Here is a 16,489-nt window from a genome sequence, read left to right on the forward strand (position 1 = left end):
GCCGTTACAAGGGTAATAAGCAGAATTAGGAGGTCTTTCTGTAAATATATTATGGAGATGCTAAATCCTATGAAAGTTCAACACAAGATCAACATCTTTTTCGTAATAAAATCATTACACACATACAGTAACATCATAGTTTTATTCAGGTGTTTGTTTCCAGTGATTTCTCTCCCTGTCTAATCAAGCTTCCTGTGGGATGAAGAATTATTTCTGGTACTGTAGATTTCACATCACTCTCCTTCGCAGCTTGCCAGCTACCTTCTCGATCATCTCCCTCTTCCACAATCAGGGTTTCATTTGGATCAGGTGTCTCTTCTGTAGCAATAATCTCTTCTACATGTGGCTTAACAAAATCTGATTTAGGAAAAGTAATACAGATTCTCACATATTTACTCTGCTTGACATAACACAAAGGCATGTAGTGTGTTGATTTATTTTAGCTTTGTTTATGACCTTTTTTCTCTTCCTTTCCCTCTTCCCACACCTATTTAAGGAGGTTCTGCATTAGAACTCATGTTGCAATTTTATATAGAGAGCCTAAAGTGAGCTAGTGCCTTTACAGACATGTAAGTAAACAGGTCCATGCCTAAAGAGTTTGTATACTAAGGGACAGAACTGGCAAACATTTACTCACATAAGAACATTGGCCAAGATTTTCTAAAGTGACTAGTGATTTTGGGTGCTCAACTTCAGACACCAAAAGGGGCCTGATTTTCCGAAAGTCTGGAGCACCCAGCCCTCTGAAAACCAGGCATCTCAAGTTAGGCACGTTAAACACTTGTCACTTTTGAAAATCTTGCCTGTTATATGTATATGTGGCTTAAGAACTCATATCTAGGAAGTAAAGATCTGCATGGACTTCTAAGAACATAATGTCAGACTTATTTTTCTTCTTGGAGCTGCACCCATTTTAATGAAGGAGTTCTTACCTTCTTTCTCCCCTTCATTGTGACAATTACTTGTGACAGTTGCTTTTTTCCTTTTAGCTATAGTTATTGTATTTAGATTAGGTCCCTGCACATCAGCATCATGCATAACCATGCCAATCTGTGCCATCACAGGAGTCACAATCACCTGTACCAAAGAAAGAACAAAGAATGCACAAGCAAGAAATGCAGATGCATCAGAAATTCTCTTTTAAACAACAGCGATAGAACCCCTATAATCAATATATTTAGAAATAGGTATCAGTCTAAATTCTTCATCCAGCTATACATATACATAATGCCTGTTGAAATGAAGAGGCACAGAATTTGGCCCATTATTTAGTAGATGATCAGTGTATCTAATTAATGCTCTCCATTACACCATTCATAATGGGAATATTCCCCTGTAGCTGTGTCAAATATATGGAGGAATGATGGGGACAGATTTTTGGAGAGAAAACAAAATTCTGCAAGAAAAATGAAACTGTATTAAAACTATACTTGCAAGAAAGATTAGTTAATCTACTACTCCAATAAGAAATGGCCAGACTATGCTCTGAGCTACACCTCTGAAATCCTATTGATTTCACTGATGATGCAAAAGTGTAACTTGGAGCAGGTTTAATCAATTGTGCTTTATAATTACAGTGTAAGTTCTGGGCCCAAAATGGAATGATCTAATTATCAGCTTTCAATTTGCTTCATATCATAATAAGTGAAAGTATCAAATTCATTGGCAACATTTATATTTAAATTTCAGAAGGTTAATTATGGCATATTAAACAATGAGGCTACTTTCCCTGCTTTCATTTTGAAAATAAAAAGTAAGGAGCACTTTTACTTTGTTTAAGATATAGAAATTCTGTGTAAACAAAGTTCCAGTTGATTTTTTTAATTCCTTAAGCCTTCATCCAAAGCATTTATGCATCTGCTTAAACTTTAAGCTTGTTAGTTGTTCCATTGAAACCACAGGACTACCTGTGCTTAAAGTTAAGCACATACTTAAATGCTTTGGTGGATCAGACTTACGAGACAAATCCTGCTTGCCTTACTTATGTAAGTGTTGCAGTTGAAGTCAGTTACTGCATAAACATAGACAGGTTTTGCTTTGGATGTATAAATTCAAAATCTTCAACCTTTCTTAGAAATTAGTCAAGATCTTACTATTCCAGTGCAAAAATGACCTACATCAATGTTGATAAATGCGTTAAAATTTGTCCTGTTACCTGAGCCATACAGAATTTAGTAATTTCAGTTCACAAAGGTCTGCACAATCCTTTCTCTTCAGTTTTGATCTAAAGGGGATTTGTGCCCCTTGAGTGTCACTTTTCAGTTGATTTCTTAGCAATCTATTAGAAACTGCAAGTTCTGCAGGATTTAAAACAGAAGTCAGCCTAGGTTAATACAAAATGTTTGTCAAGGTCATGAATCTTTTGGAGATAAGTTGAGCTCAGCTTCAGATTTATAACAAAAAAACCCAAACTGGGCAAACGTTGCATGGTTTTGTGTTTCTTGCTGAATGTTTTATAGTGTTCTTACTTTTAGAAAAAGAAATTTCTCAAATTTTAAAGCTATCAAAGTACACTGTTACTTTTTCATACATAAGACTTCCGGGGTCAATCCTGCATCCACTGGACTCCTCACATGAATAAGGGCTACACACTAAACCCCAAAGGATTTAATTACCATCAGCACTTACCTTTTTGATTCTCACAGAGCTGCCATTACTACAGCAAGGGAAACTGCAGAATTTGTGGATTCACAATAGTTGAGATGTTATAGGAGATAAAAGTGTGTGAAAAGGTGAGCACAGATCATGCTTAAATAAAATGCTGAAAATATGTTAGTTCTATAGATTTTGATGTGACAAATCATGCTGCTGTGAGATCTATTCTGAAAAAAAAATAACATGGTGTATTCCACATGATATTAAGATAAGTTTTCTCTCAAAATTAGAGACTGAGTTGATAATGACCTAAGATGCTGGAAATACGTATGAATTCCATTGCTCCAGCTCATTTAATAATGAGCAAAGGCACTTTTGTAAATCACTGACAAATATACAGTATTACCACTGCCACCACAGAAGGCAGTTGTTGCAGAGGATCAAAGATTTGGATTAGTGGTTATATAAAGCTTTCAGCTGAAAAATAGTTTGTTTAGGATTTGATGAATACCTACTTTGTAACCTTCATAAGAACAATGGGAAAAACTGCAGAGACTATGAATTAAAAAAAGTATCGTTAATCTGTTATTGCTCACGTCTGTGAAGATTGAGACAGTGTAACTAACTGAATTTTAAGAAGTGAACTGACTTTATTGGAGCTACATATTCTACGGCTTCTACTCTTTCTCTACTTTATTATGAGGAAAAGCTGTAGGTAACAATAAAGTTCAGTGAATACATTACTAATTCATTGCTGGTTTTCACCCACAATGGCCAGTAAAAGACAGGATACAAAGTTCTTGGAAGCAGAAAGTCTGCTGGAGGAAGATTGTTGCAGGACAAGGCTGCCACAACGTCCCTTCTACCAGAGGCCCATAGGAACCATCAGAGCCTCTCACACAGGTGGCATGGGGGTTTAAGTGTGTGGTTCAGCGGAGCTGGGTGATGTGCTGATCCGGCACGTCCACACTGCAGTGTCCACTGGAGCACTTCTGGCCCTGGCTCCAACAGAAACTTATGCTGATCTTTCCTTGGGCAAACCGCAGGAAGGGCAGTGAGGGAAAGATTACCTGCCCTTCTCCATGGATGAATCTCCTCCTAGAATGGAGTAGGCCTTGTTGTCACAGTGTAATGTAAGCTATGCCTCTCTGTCCCTGTTAGGCTATATCTGGCCCAGTGACCGCTTTTCAGAAGTCATTAAGTTCCCTGCATCAATAACAGGGCTTGGCACTTATATAACATTTCATCTTCAAACAAAAATAATTATTAGTTGGTTAAGTAAATAGTACTGTCCTAATTTTATGTAGGGGAAAACAAAAACAGAGAATTTAAGAGACTTGGTTAAGTCCACTTCATTAGAGTCACAATAGGGTTAAATTTGGCCAGCAAATCAATGGTAGAACTGAGATTAAGAATTTAGGAGTTCCTGGGTCCTATCAACATGCTTAGTTCACCAGAAAATGCTGCTTCTACTCTACATGATGTAATTGAGAAAAAATGTCAGTCACCAGAGCTTATATCCCTTGGAAATAAATGTATAAAAAGACAATATTGAATGTACTATTTATCAGCTTATGTTACTTCAAATACTCATTGCTAGTTTTCTGTGGTGTTAATGTCCAATAACAGATGTTAATATGCTGAACTTTAAGAAAGAGATTTTCTATGGCCTCAATTAAGCAAAATACTTAAGCACATGCTTAACTTTAGGGATATGAGTAGAACTGTCAAAGTCAATGGAACTACTCGTGAATGTGCTTAAGTGCCTTGTTGAACTAGGGTCTGAAGTTGGTGAAGATCAGAATTGAAATATGTGGAGGTTTCAGTGATTTCACTCTGTGTTTTATAGTAAAGACCAAAGTGAAGACTACCACAGTCAAAAGGGCCACTACAGGAAGTTGCAATGGTGAAGAAGTTAACTGGAAGGTGCTGTGAACAACTACCAGACCAGTGACCAACAAAACAAGACAGTGAAACAAGGTAGAAGCAGAGATGAAAGAAATGTGTTCCATTTATTTGTGACCATTGAGGAGGAATCATACACTGTTGTTGACATGAGTGCACATTAATATTATAGCAACACATAAGAGATATTTGTTGATTTAGCATCCTGGGGCTCATTCTTATTTATACTACAGCCCCTTTACACTACTCAGACAGTATAAACAAGCCTTAAAGTGGCTGTAAATTACATTTAGTCCCATTTTAAGGACCTTTCTTTATACTGCCAAAACTGTGTAAATGGGCCTTAGTGTAAATGAGAATCAGGACCTCTGTTTCTAATAGCTATAGTACACTCCATATATACTACTTTACCACAGTCTGACCAAATCTAAATTGCTGCTCAGAAAAACATCTCCTTTAAGCCTTGATCATTCTTAATCCTTTCAGCCACCTCATTAATTACCTCCCTTGAAACTCTCCCTCACTCTGCTTGTTTGTATTGTATGGAGGAAGAGGGTCAAATTTTGGACCTGATGCTGCATTCAGTAGGAATTTGGCTGATTTAAGATGTGCAGGGTTAGGCTCTGAGTGGTTAGCTATAAGAGAATGGTCTTTAAATATATATTAGTAAAGGCACTATTTTGCTTGGTGTAAATACATGTAATAAAAACACAAGTGAAGTGAGTGGAAGGATCCAAGGCTATTTGCTATGCATAAAACAATTTACACACATGAATTATGCCAGTATATCATTCAATCTCTCCCCCATACTTCTGTTTCCTTGTCTCAAATTCACACTCTCTTTTTATCTCCTTTACTGGGCTCAGGCTGAGATACTTCATCTTCTCCCTCAGGTATGAACACACTTACAGTGAAATCACTGGTTTCTGTGCCATATTTGTTTTTCACCAAAATGCTATATCTCCCAGAGTCGATTGTGTTGACGCCAGTCATAGTAAAGCTGGCGCTTTTTCCAGATTCATATTTCAGGATGCAGTGGGCATCTGCAGTCAACGGTTTCTCATTCTTCAGCCACGTGACCTCTGGGACAGGATCTCCCCAGACATTACAAGTAAGATTAAGCGCCTACAAAAAATGTACAAATGGGATATAAATAACAGTTAACTGATTTTTTTGCATCCATTTGGATGAATAATTCCCTGAAAGTCCCCTCTTAGCTTCCTGCTACTAGACAATGGATTCCCCTTAAGCATCCAAGATCAATAATTTCTGATGTGGTCTGATCCATCATGAAGGAAGAGAATGAACACAACTAATTAAAAAGCTCCATTAAAGCCTTCAGTATTTTATGGACCCTCTTCCCTCATGACCATTACCACAACCCCCTCTGCATTGTTTAATACAAAAATTAGACATTAGCAGCATCTGAATGTTAGGCCTTAAATGAGAATTTGAAGAACTATCTTCAAATTGGATGGATTTGTTCAGGTTAATTCTATAAGAGTACCACAAAAATAAAGGCAAATCTCCCTAAATATGATAAATGCTTAACCATTAAATGACCATGAATTAATCTCAAGTTTAAGAATGCCCTAAATTACATCCTGACAATTTCACAAACAGATCGAGTTGTTTTACAGACTCCCACAAAACAGCATAACATCTAACGGCTACTATTTTTATCTGAAATCAGTACAGTTTTCAGGGCCAATTTCTGCCCTTGGATGCTCACACATGTATTTCCCTTTGAAGTTAATCGGAGCTAAATCTGCGTGCGTGCTGAATTTGGTCCTAACATTAAGGCAGTTACTTCATTAGCAGAGGGCCAGTTGTTAGAAAGATCACCCTGACAGTTTAATAGCTGCTGCAGATTTGCAAATCTATCTCATACATCAGTAGTCAGAGCTCCTTTAATTTTTCTCTCTCAATGCCAACCCAGAAATACCCACAGGGAAGATATTTAGACATGTAAATGTGTAGTATGCCATTCACTTCAATACAAAGGATGAAACTGGTCCTTATTTATTAAAAAAAGTACAAAGTTAAAATAAAATTAAGATACAATTACTAAAAGAATGAAGGCTCTCACAGCTGGGGCATATCCCACCCCTTCCCTTTAGGGACATATAGGATCTCCAGGAGTTGAACCTTATTTGTCTCAGAATGTTGCCTTAAGTGAGAGCAGTTGCCTAGAAAGGAGGCCTAATGTGTCCTAAAAATGTCATCCTGCTTAAGTTAGCTGTTACTTCTCCCAAGAGATTCAAAGCCCTGGTGGCTTTTTCAATCCCTACTCCTAATTGTAAGTTTCATTCTTCCAATCACAATGCCATGTGACTTATGTGATCAACTGCAACTAATAAATACAGCAATAAATATTCACAACAGATTGTCGGGAATCAATTAATAGTAGGAAAAAAATTTGCAAAATGATCTCTCATTGGGTAAATTCAAATAACGAGTACATTTGCTCACCAACATTCCGCAAGCAGAAAGAAAAGCTAAATAAGTCAAACCAATTATTCTGTGTGAATTAATGACTTGTCTCTCTACATCCCTAGTCCCCCCAGTCAGACGCAGGTGAGTATAGAAACACTGCTGGGGTCTAGAATTCAGAACATGTCTAATTTTTTCTTCTTTGCTTAGGTTTTCCACTGTGTGCAAATATTGCCCCTTCTCTTGAGCCAAAGTATGGAATTCAGCTCACTAAAATGTTGTGAAAAGTAGTTAACTGGTGCTTGTGTTCAAGATAGTCCCTTCAAAGGCTAACATCTCAAGCTCCAGTGTTAGCTTTAATTCTGCATACCCTGGATGTGTATGTTGAGCTGGGAGTCAGGCCGTGGGTAATGTCCGTTTTCTGGGGTTAAACATTTCCTCCTCTCCTTTTCCCCATTTTTAAAAATAATTAGTTTGTAAACAATTACAGTACAAATTCTTTCAAAAGACAATATGCAGGAATCAAATAATAGATCACATATAAGAAAATATAAAAATAAAGTCCATCAAATCTTGTTTGAAAAGTCCATAGAAATGAACACTTCAGAGACAGTCAAGTGTAGAGAAGTATGGTTTAAGTGGGACTTAAACGGCGTGCAGGCCTTATGCTGGCACTCTGCACTGAGGGGAATTTCATCTCTATGATGCTGAGCCTTCCAGGCAGAGCTTCAGCCCTAACATTCTGAACAGAAAAATCCATCAGTTTAATATCAGTCTCACTGTTTCTTTTCCTACATCTGTAATATACTGCTTGCAATGTAAGATATGATTTAAAACAGTCTGTTTCAAATTTAGTTTGAAGGGTTTTATTCCAGAGAAAATCATCTCCTGTGAGATGATAGGGGTGGAATGTAGTGAAAAACCGGAATCAGCGTTCTGTTCCTCTAATTCAGTGGCTCTCAACTTTTTCAGACTACTGTACCCCTTTCAGGAGTCTGATTTGTCTTGAGTACCCCCAAGTTTCACTGCACTTAAAATCTACTCGTTTACTAAATCAGGCATAAAAATACAGAAGTGTCACAGGACCCTCTTACTGAAGAATTGCTTACTTTCGCATTTTTACCATATAATTATAAAACACATCAATTGGAATATAAATGTACTTACATTTCAGTGTTTAGTATATACAGCAGCATAAACAAGTCATTGTCTGCACAAAATTTTGGTTTGTACGGACTTTGCTTGTGCTTTTTATGTAGCCTGTTGTAAAACTAGGCAAATATCTAGATGAGTTGATGTACCCCCTGGAAGACCTTTGCGTACCCCTGGGGGAACGCATACCTCTGGTTGAGAGCCAAATCTCTAAATTACCTGCTTCTAATGCAGATTCATCTAACGGTGACTGTGGAAGGGACTGAAAATATTCCTGCCCCATGTTGTTAGCCTGATTTAGTCATGGAAAGATCAATGGTAAAAAATATCCAATAGACCTCCCTCTTTCCCTTCCTGCCTCAGGAATAATGGCGAAAGGTGAAAAAAGACATCCACCCATAAAATCAAGAAAAGGGGGAGACAGAAAAAAATAATATCTCCTCAAACCTAAAGTACTTCTTCATGGTGGACCTCACTTCAGGGGATTCCCCGAAACAATAAACAAAATCCCCAAGAGATTAAAAAGGGAACAAGAGGAAGAAAAATATCCCTCCTCCTCCAAAAAATATGTAACTTGGTGAGAACAGAGAAAAGGTGAAAAGAGAAAAGACCCTATCTGGTCTCCAGCAGCAGCCATGGTCAGAGAGTAAGTGGGGCTCTTAAACCTGTTCTCTTGGAGTCCTCTGGCATTAAATAATCATGTTTTTGATTGCAGAGATATTTAAAAAGCTGAAGGAACGGGGGAAAAAAAACATATTATTCCTGGCTATTCAAGGACTCTGAATATGAACAGCTCAGCCACACCTGGACACTGCAGCCAGTGAAGAGTCTATAGTTTCATTCTCTATTCAGTGCTTCTATATCAGGGGTTCTCAAATGGGGGGGTCGTGTCCTCTCAGGTGATCACAAGGTGGTTACACAGGGGTCATGAGCTGTCAGCTCCCTGGGGCTGACAGACCCAAGCCCCCATTAAATTAAATCCCCCCATTTTAATTTATATCGGGAGGTCACACTCAGAGGCTTGCTGTGTGAAAGGGGTCACCAATACAAAAAGTTTGAAAACCATGTTCTATTTTGTGTCCGCATTCTTTGAAAGCTAAGGGATCAGTATTGAATTGTCCCTATTGTCATTGCAAGGTCCTAATGAGTTACTGTCAGTGACGCAGAGAGTTATACTGGATGCATCACTCAAACCCTAACAGTCTAGACTTGTGCCAATTTTTCCCTAACTGAGAGAAACGGCAGTGCCAATAACCCTTTCCTCCTTCAAATTGTTTCTTAAAATAACTTCCCCTTTTGCTTAGCCTTACATCACTGATCTGATTACTGGTGCTGTGTGTTCCCACTCTGATGCACCCACTTCTTTATTGTTTGTGTTCTGCCTATTTAAGTGGAAAGATAATTCTTATATTTCAGTATGAAGATAGTAAAATCCCTGGTCATTTTAAAATCTTCTGGGCGGGAGTTGCATTACAGTGGGCCTGCTGCCAAGGCCTGATCCTTTGTATCTAGCATTGCATCTATCTGTTTTAGACATTTTTGCCCTTAGGACAGGGACCTTATCAACATACGTGTTGCTAAAACACTATGCACACCTATGGCATTATAGAAATCCCAGATTATAATACGTGTCAAATCCTGAGGTCTTTCTTCTAGTAGGAGCTGCAAAACACTCTGGCCTGCTCCTGTTGGGGAGGGCAGCTTCCCCCTCCAAAGATCATTCCCTTTCTTCAGGGGAACTCTCCATCACTCATGCTTGGCGCAATGAGGGGGAAGAAGAAAAGGACTAGAAACGCCCTCTGGATAGTTGGCAGGAGATTTGCACACCCTCAAGGAGACCAGGTGACCTATATTCCGCATTAGCAGAGCTCCTAACAGAAATCAGATTACAAAACAGGATGAACACTTTTGTTTTTAAAAAGTCACTCCTGACTCAGTTAACATACCCATGTAAATCACTGGAAGTTTTGCACGAGTAAAAACAGAATGAGAATTTCAGAATTTGGCCCCCTGCCATATATATAATATAACTTACAGTAATACCCACTGTCAATTCAAATCTTCACCTGGTGTGCTGTGATTTGATACTTGGGCTTTTCAGATTACATTACAAAACTGAAAAACCATTTATGAATATCAGTGCAAACATCTTTGGCCATCTGGAACATTATCAAATGCTGTTAAAACAAACATCAATTCATATATTCCACTACACACAATTCAATACAAAAAATGCATGTAAATAACATTATGGTTATGTTTTTAAATTAAAGGGCCAAATCTGCAAACACCTGGAAATTCAAAGTCAAGGATGAAAAATCTGCTCCCCTCAGTTTGTATGATTGCACTAGATGTAGCAGCTCTTATGTATACTGTGATAAAAGAAAATCTAACAGCTCCTTGTAACTGCTACACCCTGCATTACCTCACTTTACATTTTAAAATGTCATTGAGGATTGCATGAGAGTTTCATGAATTACAAACCAGGTGTAAACAGATGCTCCCATCTCTCCAGAATACACACAAACACTGGGGACAAATGAGTCACTCCCACCTTTACAAGTACTATTTATTCAGTAGACAATTCTATCAATATGGAAGTAGGCAGTTATTGTAACTTCACTGTATATGGTAGATTAGAATGCCTTCAATGTATATAATTTTATTTTGGTGGGTTTTATTTTATTTTTCATTTTAAAAGTTCCTGGCTCATGTTATAGGATGTTGACTAACAAAATTATATTTTTAAACAAGTCTTTATTGCAGTTATATAATACAATCATGCATCAAGTGTTAGTAAAAAGCTATTTTTTACACTATCTTCATTTCAAAATGGTCAGAACAATGTGTATTTGTAGAATTGTGTTTAATAGAAGAATAGATCTCTGTCTGATCTTGAATACCAAGATTCAACCCAGAATGAATTTTTATTACCCATTCATACAATATTGAGACCATTGTTTCATTATGTATGTGCTGGGACAGGCTGAATTATATGGGCAAGATCATGAGCCTATAGGACTAGATTACAGCTAGCTCTGTATGAGGAGGCTAGGGTGAGAGAATGACATGAGCCTCCCTATTCTGCCCTTTTGCAGAGGTCAGAATCAACCCCAGTCTGTGTATTTGTGGCTCACAAGCACCAGGGAACTCTAGCAGCAATAGTATTTGTAGATACTCTACAGAGATGGGCTGAGAGCAAAACTATGGTATCAACTACAAGCACTGATCTAACATGGGGAAGAATATATTGCACTACAGCAGTGTCAAACAAACAGGCCCTGGGCTGGATCCAGACCACATGATGTATTGTTGTGACCTCATGACACACTCAGATTGTACAGAAACTAAGCTTTTCTTTAAAAAAAAAAAAAAGAGAGAGACAGAGTAAATTTCTAGCCCTTGTGACTGAAGAGATAACCTTCCAAATGTGAACTAAACATAAACCAATGGCATGTCTGCCCGAGTCTAAAGAGAACCTGAAACAATGAGTTAGCAGAATGAACTCCTCTGCCCCCTGTTAATGGTTTATGAGTCAGCTTTAAAGCCCAGCAATGACATTAAATGTCAGCATTGACTGATCATTGTAGTGGATTGAACAAGCTAAGGGGTAGGAGTAAAGCTCTTAAGAGTTGGCAGTTGCTGCAGAATAAGAAATACAGGAATAAATAAAAGTTTAGTTACTACATAAAATCTGTATTGTCCCCTTGATCTCTGGATGAACCTCCCATTGCCCTGCTCTAACATCAATTCCTTCCTTCACTGACAGAGCACAGAGGCTCCAGTTCATGACCAGCAAGCTTTCTGTGTTCCCTGTCTAGATCTCATGCAGGTGTACAGGATGCAGTAATGCAGCAGGACAGGTGTCTGAACTCAGCAAACAACAAACACAGCTACCTAGGCAAGAGAAGGTGAGAGTTTTCTGAGGAGGCAAAGTACCACACCCATTTGCTAGAGGGCTGTAGCCTTTGTTTTATGTCAAAACTTTTGAACAAGACTTGGGCAGAGACTTTCCTCTTGTTTCTGGACCCAATCCACCAATTTAGTTGATTCTACACAAATCCTGTACTGTATTAATTGTAAAAGACTTTACAACTCTGTCTACACTTCTCATGAATAAAACAAGGTCTCTTAACATCCCTATTGAATCCATAGTTGTTGGGCCAAAGATACTCACCTTGAGTGTTCTGAGTTTTTAGTATCATCCAGCCTTCCTCTGTTCACAGCATCTCAAATATCCTTGTGATTTTGAGTAATGAATGCACTAGGAAGCCTTTACACCTTACTCTGTATAATTCCAACCAATCTCTCTTTCTATATCACTGCATTTTGCTTCTGAAAGCTCATACTTATCTGTATTGTTTCATTTCAACTCTGTTCTGGCAGAGAATTCTCAACTGATATAACCACCCAAGTTTTCCCACCACAAACACATACCAGACTCATCTCTTAGCAAAAGCAACTATTTCAGCTGAAAATTGGCAAATTCACTCACTTTCCTCCTGCCTTCTTCCCCACCCTGTTGCAGTTGCAAGAATTCTCTGTGAGAATGTCTAATTACTATAGCATTCCCTTCAACTATTAATCAACACCACATAAAATACTTGTACCAATTCCACCTATGATGTCTCTGGCAGACAGTGGGAATTAAATGGCAAGTTTTGGTTCCAAACACAAGTGCTTGAGACCTACAGCATCACAGGCATCAAAGCTTTTATAGTGAGAGTGTTACTGAGATGGTGCAGTCATGTGGTCCATATATCTGACAGTAGGATACCAAAGGCCGACTTTTATGAAGAATTGCACTGGAACTCATTTTAAGGGCAGATCAAGAGAACGTTACAAAGACGCTCTCAAAGCCAAAGTCCAATCTTGCAATGTTGACCTCAAACCTGGGAGCTCTTAGCCCATGACAAGACCCGATGGCGGCAGTTCTGCCACCTTGGACTGAAAGACTTTGAGAGCTCATGGACTGCTGCAATCAAGGAGAGATGTGCGAGGCATAAAGCTAAAAGCAGGGCACATTTATCTACATTTGTCCTCACCTGTGGCACCTGCAGACAGGGTTACAGGTCTGAAATTGGTCTTTGGTCTCATCTAAGGACCCACAATAAATGACTGTAGCTCATCCATCAAACTCAACAGTAGATTTATCGTCATCATCATCAATATAAATCCAGAGTAATTCCATTGACTTAATTTGCTTTATCTCAGATTTACCCTAGTGTAACAGAGAAGAATTTCTCCTTTGTCTCTTAGGATGGTGAGGTAGGAGGTTGTGTAGGTTTCTACCACACTTTACTCCCCAACTTTCCGGATCTGATGGGTGCCATGCCTTAAGGGACTACCATCTTCCATACAGATTGACTGGCTGTCTTGGGTGTAAGGAATTCAGCATTACTCAATATCCCATAGAAAAATGCAACTGTGAAATCTCTGTGCATAATGTAAATTTTTAAAGATATGGTTGCAGCTGAATTTCCTAAGAAGTACACTGTTCACATTTTAGTCCTGACTGGCATTGTCCTCTCACTTTTATCTTATGCTTAACAAATGAAACTGCCCCAAATACATAAACCTATCTGTCCAAGAAATTCAAATTGTATACAGACGATAGAGAATGAATAAATAAATAATGCAGCATATTTTTAAAATGGAACCTTTGAAATAATTCTTACGTTCTCCCTTTCTCTGCAAAATATAGAAGCTGCTCAGCTACAGTATAAAGCTATAGTTCATTTACTGTACCTTGCCTTCCTGGATGGTGACAACGTCAGGCAAACCTCCAAGTATCCGGGCACGATCTGAAAATATATGAGTGAAGTTTCCTTTAATGTCTGCAAAAATAACTCTGTCCCAGATTTCATTTCCCCTGTAGCGCTGTTCTTTTATCTTATTTTTGTACAAGTCTCTGTATATGCAAATGAAGAGAGTTATTCAGTATTCCTAGCACACCATTTGCACATGTAAAATCATGTCACTCTGCTGCACAAAGCAGATATCTTAATATCCTACTGTCAATCACCTCCTCAGTGAAATTAAGGTATGGGCCTTACCCTTACCTCCACTGAATTCAGTTTGAGTTTTGAGTGCACAAAGAATGTAGAATTGGGCCCAATGTTTCTAAGTTTCCAAGGTAAAAGTCTAGCAATTCAGAGTTTATGAAAAGAGATGAGTTGCAGCCTATAGAAGAGACTCAGAAACCAGTGAAGTTTAGGCTTCTGATCTAAATAAAAAACACAAATTCTGATCTCAGTTACACCAGTGTAAAATCTGGAATAATTCCATTGACTTCAGTGGAATTCCTCTGGATTTATCCTGGTGTAAACAAAATCAGAATCTAGCCGTTTGTGTTTAGTTTCAAAATCCTACCACAATCCAATATAAGTAAAGTGACCCTAGCAGGCACATTCTCTGCTGCAGCTATTCCAGGAAGTGGAATTCAGTCTTTGTTAGTAGTGGGGGAGCCATCAAGAGGCAGAAAGTGGCTACATGGAATACTCTCCCCTTCAACATAAGTGCTCTTCCCCCTCTGTAAAATAGGGACTTTATGGAGAAATTTGTTGAAGCCAGAAGTGGAAGGAGCAGGAGTGGGGAGCTAACCTATACTCAGGGGTGTGCCTTCTCCCCTCTATCCATGACCACCCGAAGTCAGAGTCAAAGTAGAGCTGAGGAACATCTAGAGGCAGCACATTTACTGGTCCTGTCATACTGGTTTGGGTGTGTGTGGTGGTGGGGGTTGCAGCAGAGTTTGGAGGAACTGGCCAGGATCTTTAGGGTAGGGACCCCAAATGATGCATACCAATTCCTCTGCACTGCCTTTTCAGACTCCATCTTTGCCTACACTATATTTCTGTGCTAGTCCCAAACACGTGGAGAGGGGAGACTTTGCTGAGATGTTGCATTCATCTGTTCCACCCATGCACTTTTAAATAGAAGGGAAAGCATGTAGAGCTTAATCTTTGTAGTTAATTAATAATTGCTTTGTTCATTAAGCTAAGGATTAAATACTTTTTTTCCCTCTTTTTAAATTATTCTGTATTTTGTATCTTCAGTATAATGCTACGATTGAGATTTTTAAATGCACAGATGTCAAAAAGCTCAAACCTCTGGTTCCCAGAGTACTTGTGACTTGGCCCATTTATCCATATGTAATATTTTTCATCAGTGCTTGTGGTGTGAAGCCATTTACCATGTAGGATAATTCAAAAACAACTCAATTTTCTTCAGACTTTCAAAAACAAAGTCACTTTTGTGTTGAGAGCAGGCAAGAGAAATTTCAGCTCAAAAGGTAATTTTTAGGGAAAGTTTTTTAGCTGTGAAAACAGAAGCTAAGACTGGAAAAAGTTAACACAGCCATAATTATACTGTCACTAGCTGATTGTTATAATATTAGCTACCAAACAGGTCACTTTTCCTGTTTCTCCTTGGTGTCAGGATAAACTGGTTTTATCAAATGCACACCCATAGTCATGAGGATAAAAGAAACTTCATAGCCAGTTTATGGAGATCATTGTAAAAGAAAGCTCACTTACTTCTTTCTGCAATAGCAGCTTGTCTGTAGTTGCGGGAAACAAAAAGAAAATTCAGTTTTAGTTAAGATTAATTGAGGATGACTAACAAATGGCTAATCTTTGAGACTGCTTTAACTCACTTAAGGAAAATCTTTCTGCACAGTACATCACTTGATAATCCTACTTTTTCCTTATTAACAAAGACTCAAATCCTCATCCCATAGAAGTCAATGGCAAATCTCTCATTGACTTCAGTGGGACCAGGATTTGGCTCAAAGGATTTTTTTTAGTGTTAAACAAAGTGAACATGAGTACAGTTTCTTTCTTTATTAGCAGCATATTGTATTCAAAATTATACTTGCCATGAGTAATACTTACTTTAATCTTTGGAATTCAGTAAAGGCTTCATCAAAGGCTTTTAAAAGAGAAAAACTGATGTTAAAGGTAGTTTTCACAGAACAGGCATCACAAGAAGGTAATTTACATTTTAAGATGTAGATTAAAATGTAATCAGTGTAAAAAAGTTTAACCTTTGCAGTCTTTGCTTTGATACCATACAAGAATTAAAACAACTAAAGGTTTAATTAAATGAAGTTGGTCTGTAGGTAACCGAGGCCTGAATGTGATAATAATAATAAAAAATCATCAGTCTTTAACACAGAGAGAGAGAGGCTAAGATTATCTCACTAAAGATACCTCAGGAACAAAACTGCAGTTTCCAAATTAATTATAGCTTTCAGGATTTAAAAAAAATCCATTTTTAACAAGTATTTTCATGCCCACTGCTAAGTTTTACATTGATGCCCAGGTAACCAACTGAACAGCAAGATTTAGTCTTGTTGTAGCCTCTCCATATGTTGATGTTGACAAACCCTTTCTCTCCCTGAGTG

The 16,489-nt window shown here is 38.2% G+C and overlaps 1 protein-coding gene across 2 annotated transcripts in view; it reads right to left on the bottom strand.

Moving 5' to 3' along the window:
* Positions 1-4,588: 4,588 nt before the first annotated feature.
* The window catches only part of MYOM1 (myomesin 1), a 104,554-nt gene continuing 92,653 nt past the window's right edge, over positions 4,589-16,489 (bottom strand). For both annotated transcript variants that reach the window (XM_075125296.1, XM_048840379.2), the window contains 4 exons: positions 15,978-16,014; positions 15,621-15,643; positions 13,834-13,889; positions 4,589-5,625 (listed from right to left, as the gene is read on the bottom strand). In XM_075125296.1, the coding sequence (XP_074981397.1) occupies positions 5,332-5,625; positions 13,834-13,889; positions 15,621-15,643; positions 15,978-16,014 (410 nt within the window). In that variant the 3' untranslated portion in view covers positions 4,589-5,331. The remainder of the gene's footprint in view (positions 5,626-13,833; positions 13,890-15,620; positions 15,644-15,977; positions 16,015-16,489) is intronic.

This window comes from Caretta caretta, chromosome 2 (assembly GCF_965140235.1).
Source record: "Caretta caretta isolate rCarCar2 chromosome 2, rCarCar1.hap1, whole genome shotgun sequence".
Classification (NCBI taxonomy): domain Eukaryota; kingdom Metazoa; phylum Chordata; order Testudines; family Cheloniidae; genus Caretta; species Caretta caretta.